This window comes from Aotus nancymaae, unplaced genomic scaffold (assembly GCF_030222135.1).
Source record: "Aotus nancymaae isolate 86718 unplaced genomic scaffold, 86718_ANA_hifiasm-v0.15.2.pri h1tg000064l_1, whole genome shotgun sequence".
Classification (NCBI taxonomy): Eukaryota; Metazoa; Chordata; class Mammalia; order Primates; family Aotidae; genus Aotus; species Aotus nancymaae.
In genome coordinates this window covers 25,710,314-25,726,277 of record NW_026988479.1, presented here as the reverse complement: position 1 = coordinate 25,726,277, position 15,964 = coordinate 25,710,314, and the positions used below count along the sequence as shown (strand labels likewise).

Sequence of the window (15,964 nt, the reverse complement as noted above, 5' to 3'; positions counted from 1 at the left end):
CAGAAAATCAGACACCGCATGTTCTCACTCATAGACGGGTGTTGAACAATGAGAACATATGGACACAGGGAGGGGAGCATCACACACTGAGGTCTGTTGTGGGGGACTAGGGGAGGGACAGTGGGGCATAGGGAGTTGGGGAGGAATAACATGGGGAGAAATGCCAAATATAGGTGATGGGGATGGAGGTAGCAAACCACATTGCCATGTGTGTACCTATGCAACAGTCCTGCATGTTCTTTACGTGTACTCCAGAACCCATAATGCAATAAAATATATATATGTGAAATTAAAGCCAGGAACAGTGGCTCACACCTGTAATCCCAGCACTTTGGAAGCCTGAGTCAGGAAGATCTCTTGAGCCCATGAGTTCAAGACCAGCCTGGGCAACATAGTAAGACCCCATCTCTACAAAAAAATTTTTAAATTAGCCAGGTGTGATGGCATACCTGTAGTCCTAGCTACTTGGGAGGCTGAGGTGAGTGGACCCCTTGAGCCCAGGAAGTCGAGGCTGCAGTGAGCTATGGTTGTGCCACAGCACTCCAGCCTAGATAGTGGAGCAGGACTCTCTCTAATGAAAAAAAATTCTAAAAGACAAAATTAGCATCGAAGTCCTGAGACAAATAGTAAAGCAAGAAAGAATATTTGGCAGTTGTGATAAAGTTTAATATCCCAGGTATAGAGAATTCCGGAAATTGAAAGGATAAAAATAGAGGGAGGCAGTAAAGTGGAATGTGGAACAAGGGATTTGAACAGGTAGCTTTTGGAAGAGGAATTTCAAATGGTCAGAAGATAGACTGTATATGGAAAGAAATTAAGACTTGATAGGAAAAGTTTTAAAAAGTAATTAGCATCTAGTGCTCATGAGAATGTGGGTAAATTTTTTAATACATATTTGCATACATTGTTGGTAGGATCTTGAATTGCTAGTCTTTTTGGACAGTGGTCTGGGAATATCAAAACAAATTACATAGACATTTTAACCAGCAATATTATCTCAGGAAGGTATTCTGTAGAAACAAAAGCACCAATGTAAAAAGATACATTTCCAAGGATGTGTCTTAGAATATTTTAATGGCAAAAAGCTGCTAACAGTTTAACCAACAGTTAATCAGTGTCAAACTGATTAACCATTAACAAGGAAGTAGTTGATTAAATTGAGATAACTTGTACTGTAGAATATTATGCAGCAATTAAAAATAAGTCAGGAAACAAAAAGATTGGGAAGTACATGTCTGGTGAGTCAGAAGGATCTAGGAGGGCCAGGTAGGGGGTCTGTCACTGTTTTTGTCTAAACCTACTTCCCTTCTCTCTCAAATGGGAATAATGCCTTCCTGTTGGGGTTCTTGAAAAGAATCAGAGTAATTATGTTTGCAAATGCCTTGTAACTCACTATAAAATATGTTCATTTTTCTTTTTTTTGAGACGGAGTTTCGCTCTTGTTACCCAGGCTGGAGTGCAATGGCGCGATCTCGGCTCACCGCAACCTCCGCCTCCTGGGTTCAGGCAATTCTCCTGCCTCAGCCTCCTGAGTAGCTGGAATTACAGGCATCCGCCACCATGCCCAGCTAATTTTTTGTATTTTTAGTAGAGACAGGTTTTCACCATGTTGACCAGGATGGTCTTAATCTCTTGACCTCGTGATCCACCTGCCTCGGCCTCCGAAAGTGCTGGGATTACAGGCGTGAGCCACCGCATCCGGCAATATGTTCATTTTTCTAATTACTCTTATTTAATACATGATTAGTTAGGAATAGAGACCTAGAAATGGTACATGTGAAATCTGGGATTAACTCCTTTCTTACTTAAGAATTACACTCATTACAGAAACACTGAATGGTAGCCTGTGTTTGGCATCAATTTCTTAAGTTTGCTTTGAGAAAAAGTGTTTTTTTCTGACATCATTTTAGAATTGCCTGGCTGTCTTAATACAGATGCTCTGAGACCAGGTGTGTGGCTCACACCTGTAATCTCAACACTTGGGGAGGCCAAGGCTGGATGATCTCTTGAGCCTTAGGAGTTCAAGCCCAGCCTGGGCAACATAGTAAAACCTCATCTGTACAAAAAAGCAAAAAATTAGCTGAGCATGGTGGCACACACCTGTACTCCCAGCTACTTGGGAGATTGAGGTGGGAATATCACTTCAGCCTGGGAATTCGAGGCTTCAGTGAGTCATGATTGTGCCATTACACTCCAGCCTGGGCGACAGCAACACCCTGTCTCAAAAAAAAAAAAAGAACACAAAAAACTACAGATTCCCTAGCATCAAACCTCAGACTTGCTGAATTCAAATTCTTAGAAGTGGGGTCCTTACATTTCTTTTTATTGTTGCATTTGTATGTGTGTGTATTTGTTTTTTTGAGATTAAGAAAGACAAAAGTTCCTTAAATTTCTGTTGTTACTCAGGTAATCCTGGTTGTCACCATGAAAAATAGCTCGTTTAAAGTGTAAATGTCTTACTGCCTTGATTCTAAGATGTACTTTTTTCTCCGACATTTAGTGTTTCTGCAATAGATTTTGTATTACATTAATGTATGCACAGTAGTTAACATTTATGTGAGCTTTGTTCGAAGCATTTTTCAAAGCATTTTTGCATGTTTTATTCAATTTATTCTTCACAGTAACCTCAAGTGATAGATATCATTATTTTCCTCATTTTATAATTGGGAAAACCAAGGCACAAGGAGATAATTATCTTGCCTTAGTCATTGCTACGCAATATCTTGATAAATAAATGCTAGTCCAGGGCCTGGGCAGTTTAAACTAGAAATGCATATAAGATTTCAGAAGGAACTCATACCAGTTTGGTCTTATGTCTTTTCTTAAGTTCTTACTGTGATGATATGGTTCATTAAAATTATTGTTCTCTAGCCAGGCGTGGTGGCTCACACCCATAATCCCAGCACTTTGGGAGACTGAGGCAGGTGGATCACAAGGTCAAGAGATCGAGACCATCCTGGTCAACATGGTGAAACCCTGTCTCTACTAAAAGTACAAAAAATTAGCTGGGCATGGTGGCGCGTGCCTGTAATCCCAGCTACTCGGGAGGCTGAGGCAGGAGAATTGCCTGAACCCAGGAGGCGGAGGTTGCGGTGAGCCAAGATCACGCCATTACACTCCAGCCTGGGTAACAAGAGCGAAACTCTGTCTCAAAAAAAAATAAATAAATAAAATAAAATAAAATTATTGTTCTCTGATATGTTCTAATTAACATGAAGAAATCCTTTATTTACTGCACTAGATTTTTAAAAAGTAATAATTTTAAGAGACGCCAATGAACATTAATGCATTTTTTTATTTATGCATAGCAATTATATTCCAGAAGTGAGAATCATGTCAATTCCCAATCTTCGCTACATGAAGGTTAGTACCTTGCTTATTAATAAGAAAAAGGATTGATCAATGATATGTGCATATATATATGTGAATGTCTGTGTGAGTATTTGGCACAGGATCCAGTGAGCAAGGGATAGAAAAGAAGACAGTTTGGGATTAAAAAGGGATTGAGACTTTAAATTTATGGACACTGAGATTCTTAACAACAGCATCTTTTAAAAGTAGGGAGAAGGAGCAGGGTACACATTATATTAAGGTGAAATTATAGGTGGGGAAAATAAAGGAGAGAATTTTGGATCCCACAGGCATCTTTTGCTCTTCTCCAGCCTAGAGATTCCCCTCAATCTCCTGTATGTTATGTTTCAGGTACTAGGAGTCAGCTAGATTTCTTCTGGATGACAGCCCTTCTCTTCCTTGGAGTCCTCTTCTACTCCCCTTCCTTCCACACACACACCCCCAGTGAATTATAGAATATTCTGCAGCAACCTCTTTAGCTCTTTTTTTCCATGCTGCTCCTGATAATATAAATGTTTATTATATGGTCCTTCATTTGAAAGATTTTTTTTTTTTTTTTCTTATCTAGAGAGAGTACCAAATAAGGGTGGATTATCACAATTCAAGAAGTCTTAAAAAGTTTTTATAAGGCCGGGCACAGTGGCTCACACCTGTAATTCAAGAACTTTGAGATGCCAAGAAAAGTAGATTACTTAGTCCCAAGAGGTCAAGACCAGCCTGGGCAACATGGGGAAACCCCATCTCTACAAAAAATATAAAAAATTTGCCAGACGTGGTGGCTCACACCTGTGGTCCTAGCTACTCAGGAGGCTGAGATGGGAGGATCACCTGAGCTCAGGAGGTCCAGGCTTCAGTGAGCCATGATCATGCCACTGCACTCCAGCCTGGGTGACAGAGTGAGACCTTGTCTCAAAAATAAAGAAATAATAAAAAATTTTAAAAGTTTTTGGGCTCGGCGCGGTGGCTCACGCCTGTAATCCCAGCACTTTGGGAGGCCGAGGTGGGTGGATCACGAGGTCAAGAGATTGAGACCATCCTGGTCAACATGGTGAAACCCCGTCTCTAGTAAAAATACAAAAAATTAGCTGGGCATGGTGGCGCGTGCCTGTAATCCCAGCTACTCGGGAGGCTGAGGCAGGAGAATTGCCTGAACCCAGGAGGCGAAGGTTGCGGTGAGCCAAGATCGCGCCATTGCACTCGAGCCTGGGTAACAAGAGCGAAACTCCGTCTCAGAAAAAAAAAAAAAAAGTTTTTATAGTCTTGATGTGCCATTTTTTCTGTTAATGCATCTGACTGGCCTGTGGCTCCCACATTTTATTTATGAGGGTCTTCTTTTCAGTCCTTAAATGTCAACCTGGGTGGGACAAGAGTTTTAACTTTAAACAATCACTTAGATAATGAACATTCCTCAATTTCTGGATCTAGTTACTGGCCTTTTCAGTAGAACCTGTCCCATTTCCTCAGTGAGATAGCAACTCCAGAAAGAATTTAGTCTAACATATAGGTAATAGAATAGATAGTAATAGTAAGCACGTAGAGAACACAGTCATGTAGAGGTATAGGTAAGGTGTCATTGCTCAGGAGTAATGGGGGGGACAGTAATTTTGTGAAATATTTGGCATAGCAGCTAAGAAAGTGGCGAATGTATGAGAGACGTATTTCCTATTCCCAGGAAAGCCAGGTCCTCCTGACTCTTACGAATCCAGTTGAGAACCTCACCCATGTGACTCTGTTGGAGTGTGAGGAGGGGGACCCTGATGATATCAATAGCACTGCTAAGGTAGGAGCATTTTGCCTCAGCCTGACTGACCCTCACTTTGCCTGGAGTGGCTTAAAACACTCCACACTTTGCCAGGTGCATTGGCTCACTCCTGTAATCCTAGCACTTTGGGAGGCAGAGGTGGGCGGATCACCTGAGGTAGGGAGCTCGAGACCAGCCTGACCAACATGGAGAAACCCTGTCTCTACTAAAAATACAAAATTAGCCGGGCATGGTGGTGCGTGCCTGTAATCCCAGCTACTTGGGAGACTGAGGCGGGAGAATCGCTTGAACCCAGGAGGCGGAGGTTGTGGTGAGCTGAGATTGCGCCATTCCAGCCTGGGTGGCAAAAGTGAAACTCCGTCTCAAAAAAAATCCACTCTGCACTCTCCTTTCCACATCTAGTCAGCAAGTGCTTTTGATTCCACCTCCTAAGTTTTTTCACTTTATCCTGAAACACACTGCCCTGTTTGAAGGTCCCATCGTTTCTTACCTGGACCGTGACAGTAACTTCCTAACTAACCTTGCTATTTTTACACCACCACCTCCATTTCAACACATTTCTTCTCTACTGCCACCAGGGCGATCCTTCTCAAATCCAACTCTGTGCATGCTGGTCATTTAGCATCGCTCTTGACTGAGATGAAGTCCAGATTTTTGGCATAGCATAAGAGCTCCTTGACGACATTACTTCTGTCTGTTTCTCCAGTGTGGTCTTCCTTCAGATCCTCAAATTTAGCATTCTCTGAATTGTATATATATTAGTCGTTGTGATTCAGACAGATCCAGTAGGTTATAAACTTGAACACTGGAGAATTGTGTATGCTATTCGTTGTACCTAGAATGCCTCCTTCCTATCCTGACTCCCCTAATATACATGCCCTTTCAGCCTCTCAGTCTCATACATTCATTCTTCAACACTTGTGAAATACTGTTTCCTTTTAGAAATTATATGCTTGAAATCATTTAGAAGCTGGTATGCTTCCTCTAGATTCCTCTACCTTACAAAGAGTATACATACAGCGCTAACTAGGCCAGTGCAATGTTTCACACCTGTAATCCTAGCAATCTGGGAGGCTGAGGCGGGCGGATGACCTGAGGTCAGGAGTTCGAGACCAGCCTGGCCAACATAGTAAAACCCCATCTCTACTAAAATACAAAAATTAGCTGGGCATGATGGAGGGTGCCTGTAATCCCATCTACTTGGGAGGCTGAGACAGGAGAATCGCTTGAACCCGAGAAGACGGTGGTTTCAGTGAACTGAGATCGCACCACTACACTCCAGCCTGGGTGACTGAGTGAGACTCTGTCTCAAGAAAAAGAAAAAACAAAAAAACACAGCACTGAGTAAATATTAAAGTGGTTGATTTTGACCCTTAGTGTTAGTTGAATGAATGTAATATGGTCTCTTTATATTTTGCTACTTTGTAATTCATTTAGTACTTGAAATTTTAGAACAAGAGGTTTTCTCTATAGATCATGTATTACTGATTCATAATTCAGCATCATATTTATAATAAAAATGATTAAAAAGGATACCTATATCTTTAGCTGTGACTGAAATACTATTATTAGAGAATTTCTGTTCTCTTTTTCTTTTTTTCATGATTTCACTTACTAGCATCACCTCCAAAGACAGATAACACTTATCTGGTCCTTGCTGCTTTTTTCTTTATTAACGCTAATAAGCAGCTCAGCAGCTTCAGTTAAGACAGAAACAGAAGTAAGTACCTGATACATAAGCACAGCTTGTCTTTATCTCTCTTTATACCTCCCCTCCCACATTTGTATCCATAATTAGAAATTTGATTGACATTGTTAACTGTTAACCTCTGATGGAGCAAAGTTGAGGCCTAATTATTACACAAGTCTGAAGAATGCTAATTTTTTTCCATGACCGTAAACACCTACTATCTCATGTGAGTTTATGTATCAGGTACCACGAATCTGCCGATACCATGTCAGAAAACAATGTGATGGAACCAGTATTTCTCTTTTGTGTTGTTCTTCATGATGGACTATTTCAGGTGTATCGAAAAATATAAAAAATAATATGGCAAACACCCATTTCTCCCCATCCTCTTAAGAAATAAAAAAGACACAATTGAACCCCTCATGTTCTCCCCAGTTCCTCATTGCAGACCCCATGAAGTAAGTACTCACTTACCTTTCTCTTAAAACCTTTGTTCTTATAAACTCCATGTAAGTAGTATATGTTTCCTGAAACTTGCTGCGTGCTTCCATATGTCTAAATCAGTGTCATACTTTGCTATATTCTGTCACACTGGTCTCTTCTCAGACAGGCCTCTCTGTGTTGCTCTCCAGGTGGTGGTGCCTCCCAAGGAGCTCGTTTTAGCTGGCAAGGATGCAGCAGCAGAGTACGATGAGTTGGCAGAACCCCAAGACTTTCAGGATGATCCCGAGTAAGTGATCTTTTCGTGATCCCCATACCACAATTGGCTGATACAGAATGCCCATTTATATATCCATTTTTTTGTCTGGATTTTTTTGTTTGTTTGTTTTTTTGTTTTTTTTTGAGACGGAGTTTCGCTCTTGTTACCCACGCTGGAGTGCAGTGGCACGATCTCGGCTCACCGCAACCTCTGCCTCCTGGGTTCAAGCAATTCTCCTGCCTCAGCCTCCCGAGTAGCTGGGACTACAGGCGCACACCACCATGCCCAGCTAATTTTTGTATTTTTAGTAGAGACGGGGTTTCACCGTGTTGACCAGAATGGTCTCGATCTCTTGACCTCGTGATCCACCCGCCTCGGCCTCCCAAAGTGCTGGGATTATAGGCATGAGCCACTGCGCCCAGCCTTTGTCTGGATTTTTTTAAATAACTTTTTTCTTCCTGTTTCTAAAAATAATTATTGTAGAAAATTGGGGAAATATATGTAAAACAATGAAGAAGAAAATAAAATTATCCCACCACCAGAGATAAACATCATTAACATTTTTGGCATTTGTCCTTTCAGATATTTCTCCCCTCATTGGGATCATTCTGTAAATACAGTTTTTTTGCCTTTGTTTTTCACTTGAATATGTTTTCCCATGTTAATAAAAAAACTTTTAAGTATATGATTTTAATGGTTGTGGAGAGGATGCAATATTCTATCCCTACAGATTTATCATTGGGTTTGTTCCCACCTCTACCCCCTTAGAGTAATTAATAGATTTTACTCCCTCATACCCAATAACTGAAAAGTAAGAACCAAACCTTCCACTAACTGGGAACTATGTTTATCAGAGAATTCAGTTTATAGGCTGAATGATTTTCAATAATTTGAACAGACATTTTAATATAAAGAATTGTTCACTTGCGTAACTTAAAAAGTGAAAAAGAACACTAAAGTAGCAATTTTATGCTACTTCATGGGAATGAATTTCAAAGATAGCTATTTTATGAGGCAGCTACCACCCCTAGGGTGGCAGTAACAAAGGGAAATAGAATTATTAAAATTTAGAAATTAAAGAAGAAGCTCCACGTAGCTGAAACTCAGGCCTCCGGTGAGCTGAAGGGGAACACTGCTTGCCTGGTCCTGGCATCTCATGATGGCAAAGGAGGGGTGGCATGATGAAACTGGTTATACAAGCATTAGAAAACTTCAACTGCATACTGCCGCTTACTGGGTCAAGAAGCATTGCTGGGCTGAGCATGGTGGCCCACCCTTGTATTCTCAACATTTCGGGAGGCCGAAGCAGGAAGATCACTTCAGCCCAGGAGTTTGAAACCAGCCTGGGAATACAGTGAGACCCCGTCTCTACAAAAAAATTTTTTAAATTAGGCAGGTGTAGCAGCGCATGCTTGTAGTCCCTCCCAGCTACTCAAGGGACAGGGATGGGAAGATCGCTTGAGCCCTGGAGGCAGAGGTTGCTTTGAGCCGTGATTGTGCCACTGCACTCCAGCCTGAGCAACAGAACCAGACCCTGTCTCAAAAAAAAAAAAAAAAAAGACATTTTTGGAGTGATGCCCATAGGGAACAGGGACCACAAGCAAACGGGAATCTCTAAAGGAAGAGCAAGACCCTTCCTCCTCCAGACTTCTAGTCTCCCTTTAGAGCCTGCTACTGACAAAACCTCGCAAGGAGCCAGCCGACCAAGCAGAAACAGTCGGAGCAGAATCTTGTATCACAAAGCAAAACAGAGAGAGGTGTACTGGAGCTGAAAAACAGTAGCTTAATAAACTGGCACAGAGAACATTTACAGTTTTTGTTTTGTTTTTTGAGACGGAATCTCACTCTGTCACCCAGGCTGGAGTAGTGCAGTGGCGCAATCTCCTGCTCACTGCAACCTCCACCTCCCGAGCTCAAGCGATTCTCCTACCTCAGCCTCCCAAGTAGCTTGGATTACAGGCAAGCGCCACCATGCCCAGCTAATTTTTCTATTTTTTTTTTTTTTTTTGAGACGGAGTTTCGCTCTTGTTACCCAGGCTCGAGTGCAATGGCACGATCTCGGCTCACCGCAACCTCCGCCTCCTGGGTTCAGGCAATTCTCCTGCCTCAGCCTCCTGAGTAGCTGGGATTACAGGCACGCACCACCACGCCCAGCAAATTTTTTGTATTTTTAGTAGAGACGGGGTTTCACCATGTTGACCAGGATGGTCTCGATCTCTTGACCTTGTGATCCACTCGCCTCGGCCTCCCAAAGTGCTGGGATTACAGGCGTGAGCCACCGCGCCCGGCCCTTAATTTTTGTATTTTTAGTAGGGATGGGGTTTCACCAGGTTGCCAAGGCTGGTATCAAACTCCTGACCTAAAGTGATCCGCCTGCCTTGGCCTCCCAGAGTGCTGGGATTACAGGCATGACACACCGTGCCTGGCCCATTTATGGTTTTTAACAGAATGATCAAAAGCTTTCTCAACAAGATACTGGAGAGATGAGATAATATAAAGTAGGTTAGAAAAATAAAGCCAGGCACAGTGGCTCACTCCTGTAATCCCAGCACTTGGGGAAGCTGAGGCGGGCAGATGACTTGAGGTCAGGCATTCGAGACCAGCCTGGCCAACATGGCAAAATCCTGTCTCTACTAAAAATACAAAAATTAGCCAGGCATGGTGGCACACACCTGTAATCCCAGCTGAGACAGGAAAATCGCTTGACCCCTGGAGGTTCAAATGTGGGTTAACTTCAGAAAGCACCAGGTCAAGTGTTGTGTTTTGTTTTGTTTATTCTATAATATTCCAGACCCCAACCCAAGAGGATTTTTTTTAGCAGGTCTAGCTAGGGACCAGAAATCCAAATTTATTTGGGAAAAGCTTCCCAGGTATCAGTGGTTGCCTGGGAAATTAAGGACAAAAAGAAAGACTGACGTTTTCCTTTTTACCATTTTAAACTATATGAGTTTTTTTTTTTTTTACATGACTCATAGAAATCAAAGGTTTGGTTAGTTACCGTAATACAGCATGTACTGAATTGTACAGTACAAAATGTATTCTCTGAAATCCTTGCTTTATGTGAGTCCTTAAATTAATTAGGTACAGAAATGCGTTAAGCCAAGGTATACTTCTGGAAAGATTGTCTGGGATACCAGATTTCAGTCTGATTACATGATAGAGTAATTAAAAACTGAATAATTCATTATATTTCACATTGGATTTAATGGAACTTTCAGATTTCTAGAAACTAACACTGTATAAATGTATAAATGTGTAATTCCAGTAACCTTTCTTAGAGTAACTGAATATCGTTTGGATCATTCGGATAGTAGACAGATGCGGTTTATTTCATTGCCCTTTTACTTTCAGAAACTAAGTTATTAAAGCACAAACTTTATGCACAAATGAGGGGAAATTGAAATGGAAACCCCAAAGAAGAGATATTTTTATGCTACAATTCCTAATTACATAGGTTATTTACAAAAACACTCTGATTTATTGTATTCCAAAATTTCCCTTAAAGCGTTGAGTTATTAAAACTTCCCACAGTATGGCCAGGCATGGTGGCTCATGCCTGTATCCCAGCACTTTGGGAGGCTGAGGCAGGAGAATTGTTTGAGCTTAGGAAGTCAAGGCTACCGTGAGCAATGATCGTGCCACTGCTTTCCAGCCTGGGTGACAGAGCAAAACCTTGTCTCTAAAAAATAAAAGTAAATAACTTTCCACAGTGTGAGTCTATGTTCTGTAGAAATATTACCACATTTGCACAGAGGTAAATGTAAAGGGATGTTTGCAGCACCATTGTTTATAATAGAGAAAAATTGGCAGCACCTCAGTATATGCCAATTATGGTAAATACATAATTGAAAACTATGCAACCATTACATAGAATGTAGGTGATCTATGTATACCAACATAGAAAGGTGTTTGTGATAAACATAGTGAAAAAAATCAAGTTATGGAATAGTGTGTACCATCTATATTGGTTAAAAAAGCAGAAAAGTATAAGCTCATAGAAAAATATATGGCCGGCGCACTGGGTTATACCCGTAATCCCAGCACTTTCGGAGGCCAAGGCGAGCAGATCACTTGAGCCCTGATGTTCAAGACCAGCCTGGGCAACATGGTGAAACCCCATCTCTACCAAAAAGTATATATATTGATATATAAAGCTAGCCAGGAGAGGTGGTACGTGCCTGTAGTCCCAGTTACTCAGAAGGCTGATATAGGAGAATTACTTGAGCCTGCGAAACAGAGGTTGCAGTGAGCCGAGATCAAGCCATTGTACCCCAGCCTGGGTGACAGAGCGAGACTCTGTCTCAAAAATACAAAGCAAAAATACTTGGTAGGTTAAGAACAAAGTGTTTATAGGTTTTCTGTGTGTGCTGCAGGAAAGAATAAGGTGAAAGACTACTTTTACTATAAGTCTTAGTGGTTTGGCTGATTTTTTATCTACCTAATACTTCCTTTTTTTTTTTTCCATAGCATTATAGCCTTCAGAAAGGCCAACAAAGTGGGTATTTTCATCAAAGTTACCCCACAGCGTGAGGAGGGTGAAGTGACCGTGTGCTTCAAGATGAAGCATGATTTTAAAAACCTGGCAGCCCCCATTCGCCCCATTGAAGAAAGTGACCAGGGCACAGAAGTCATCTGGCTCACCCAGCATGTGGAACTTAGCTTGGGCCCACTGCTTCCTTAAAAGGTTCCCTTGGAGGGCAGATCCCAAAGGACAGTGTCACCATACACCTGCGTTAAAATGTGGAAGCTGCTGCTTCATTAGGCCTTGTTTATAATGATGTACCCATGCACTACAGAATTCTATTGCTAGGAAAGTGGGAGCATAGGTGAGGCATTGGGAACACAGGGTAATTACTGTTCCTCTTGCTCTCACCTCTGTTGACACCGGTAAGTCTGTGTCTCCCTCACTGAGCCCTGCACGTTGAATAACAACAGCATAATTCCATCCCAGGAAAGGGGACGGATATTCCTTGGAGTGGCATTGTATTTACCACCTGAGAAACTCTGTACTGTACTGTCTCTTGATCTGATCTCACTAAAAGATCACAATGTCACAGATGAAACTTAAATGATAACCCAAAGGTGGACCTGCTATTAATGATCCAGCATTGGTGGCAATGTACCAACTGCTTTCTGCATTCCATTAAATATAATCTAACAGTCTGAAACATATCCCTTCACTTGCCATAATGGCTGCCGTTTTGCCGTAGATTCCTATGTAACAGAAAAATTGAATTGTCACATCATCTTTAGTATTATGATGATTGGAACAGCCTGTGAAGTTGTTAAGGCACTCTCATTTGCCCTCTTTTTCTAAGTGAATACAGGACACTTACTAGTTGTCTTAATTTTTTTCCCAGTAAAATATGGGACCTTTCAAGAAGAATTTGAGAAGCAAGCAATCACATGTCATGTCAAGGGGGTGGCAAATTCCATTCGTTTTAAATATTGCCACAACACCCAGGGATTAATGCTGCCACAGGGGGGCAATCTTTATTTGTCTTACTTCTTACGCTTTCTCTGTTCTGCCTCTGTAACTCAGTAAGTTCTATTTGGGACCTGGAAAAGAACCCAAAGAAAACCTGAGTGGACAGGTTCACTTCTGGAATGCAGAAAACATTTTAAAGGTTAGATTTTTAGCATATTCTCAACGAGCATTCTTTCCATTGATTTGAAGGGGAAGTTAACTGTTAAAATCTCTTGAATCCAAAACTGGATATGAAGAACTTTGCCCCTTACTAAGTTTAAGATTTTGTCATATGGTGAGTCAAATAAGACCATTTTGATTGTAAACCATAAAATAGTTAAGCAAGTAGCCCACAACTGTGGCCCAATTTTCACTTGGTATCCTGGTGTTGGGTTGCTAACCTTAATTTCTATGATGTTTTCTAAAATGAAACTTGACAAAGTAGACCACCAGCTGCACCGTGTTTTCTGTAAAGGTATTGTTAGTAAGTGGCCAAGAGACTTGAGGAAAAGATAAATTTTCTGTTTACCTTGTTCTTAAGTCTTCAGTTAAAAAACGTAATTAAAGATACAATATAATGTAGAATACAGATGGGAGATAGTCCTTGTAAGCTTCCCTTGAAAATGTTGTAAATATTTAGGAAGCTTGTAAAAGATACTAAATCGTGCTCTTAAGGTCTAGCCAATTTTATGAAATAGTCCCACAGAGTAATATATGTGATGCAGTGTAAGAAAGAAAATACTCATCTCTAACATTATGGTAATAATAAGGTTTAGCCTCTTAGGAGTGGGAGCACAGGGATGGGTAATTACAGATTCGCAGACTATAGAGAGTTTAGCTTTTGTTCTGACTCCACAGAGTCTTGGATTTTTATTTTACTACCTGCTAGGGCTTACTGTGAAGTCACTGCTCCATATTTGCCAGTGGAGGAAATGGGCATCAAAGTAGAGAATACCTTCATATGTTTACACTTTTGCATAGACTACATACATGTCATATGTTTATGGCAGGTAGCTGGTCTTTGTTCCCAAAAGTAATAATGTTGAAGTATGGGTCTTATTCCTGTAGGACACAGAAACACAAAATACTTTGATTGTAAACTTTTTTTCTTCAGAAGCCAAACTAACTTGAAGAATAACAGAGCAATTGGTTTAATGTTTCCTCAAGATAGGTTTTAGGGCAAGCTAGTATTCCACGTGTTTGTAAAAATGATTCAACACCTGCAGCTGGTGAATTAGGAATTGTATTTGTTGCCTTTTTTATATTAGATGAGGTGCAAAACTTTTAATGCTAGTCAGTATGCACCACCACGGGAAAGTTAGTTCTCCTTAGCATTTGAAACTACAGTTTTGGAAACTTAGGCTAAGTTAATTTGGATTTGTTATTTGATTCGCCCACTAACGTCGTCTTTTGTTGGAAGTGCTTATCAGCATAATGAGCTAAGTGTCATGCATATTTGTGAGGAAACATCCCTTTTGGGAAGGAGAGGTACTCCTTGATCTTAATGAATCACAGGTTACTGTTTTGCCTTACTGCTTAACTTAATGTAGTGAAATAAAGCAGACAAAGCTTGAGTGTGTCTTTTGTTTGGTTTCATGTAGACACTAAGTAGCAAGGCCAAGAACCAACCAAAAGATAGGAGTGGAGTTAAGAGAGTTGGTGGGGCATGCTCCCTTCCATTTCTTTTTTTTTTTTTTTTTTGAGACGGAGTTTCGCTCTTGTTACCCAGGCTGGAGTGCAATGGCGCGATCTTGGCTCACCGCAACCTCCGCCTCCTGGGTTCAGGCAATTCTCCTGCCTCAGCCTTCTGAGTAGCTGGGATTACAGGCACGCGCCACCATGCCCAGCTAATTTTTTGTATTTTTAGTAGAGACGGGGTTTCACCATGTTGACCGGGATGGTCTCGATCTCTTGACCTCGTGATCCGCCCACCTTGGCCTCCCAAAGTGCTGGGATTACAGGCGTGAGCCACCGCGCCCGGCCCCCATTTCTTTAAATGAAGTAATCTAAACTCTCTTAGCAGGTTAGTTCACCATAATCTATGAGAGATGTTGCTTTGAGCTTCTTACATACATATTCGCAGAACCTTTATATAAATGTTGTTAGACTTCTACCAGTTTTTATCCTGGGTCATTGCTTCTAAAGATACCCTTTGCAGTATACACAGTGGTCTGCCTCCACCAATGGCCACTGATCCACCTTTATCTGTACCTTCATAACTCTTCCTTCCCTCCTGTTACTTAGATGAATTGTTCACACTCTTCCTGTCTGAAGCCAGCCCCACCTCTTAACAGTCAAGCACATCCTCTTACCTATTCTCAGATAGCATCGGCAGCTCTCCCCTTCCTTTTTCCATCAGCATGTGATTTATCTCATCTTAAAAAAGAAATTAGCCTCACTCTCCTCTTCAGCTGCCACCCCATTTTTCCACTCCCTTCACAGCAAAGCTCCTCTAACTTTGGCTGGGCACAATCGCTCACACCTGTAATGCCAGCACTTTGGGAGGCCGAAGCAGGAGGATCACTTGAGCCCAGGAGTTTGAGACAAGACTGGACACTGTAACAAGACCTTGTCTTTATTTAAGTAAAAGTTTTTCAAAAAACAGAAACCCTAACTCAACCTTCCAGTTCTTCCATTCTCACCTGAACCCATTCCAGTTAGAGTGTTCACCCCCACCCCTTGGTCAAAACTGCTTTTGTCAAGGTCACCAATGATCACCACAGTTAATTATGGGGTCAGTTCTCAGTCCTTAACTATGTGATATTTTCAGTAGATCTGACAGTTTATCACTCCCTTCTTGAAAGGCTTTACTTGGTTTCCAGAACGCAACACTCCTGGTTTTGAGGCAGAACAGGGACCCCCTCAGGAGGCTTGTGGGCCCCTCCACACATGGAAACAAAGGAAAATCTTGAGTTCCTTCAACGGAATTGTAGGCACCAAGCTAGCTGGGAGAAGTTAGCAACTTGATAAGCAAGAAGGTAATAGTAGCTGAAA

The 15,964-nt window shown here is 41.4% G+C and overlaps 1 protein-coding gene across 2 annotated transcripts in view; it reads left to right on the top strand.

Moving 5' to 3' along the window:
- The window catches only part of DCTN4 (dynactin subunit 4), a 43,845-nt gene extending 29,301 nt beyond the window's left edge, over window positions 1–14,544 (top strand). For both annotated transcript variants that reach the window (XM_064366527.1, XM_064366528.1), the window contains 4 exons: window positions 3,309–3,363; window positions 5,024–5,131; window positions 7,436–7,533; window positions 11,971–14,544. In XM_064366527.1, the coding sequence (XP_064222597.1) occupies window positions 3,309–3,363; window positions 5,024–5,131; window positions 7,436–7,533; window positions 11,971–12,184 (475 nt within the window). In that variant the 3' untranslated portion in view covers window positions 12,185–14,544. The remainder of the gene's footprint in view (window positions 1–3,308; window positions 3,364–5,023; window positions 5,132–7,435; window positions 7,534–11,970) is intronic.
- Window positions 14,545–15,964: the final 1,420 nt, after the last annotated feature.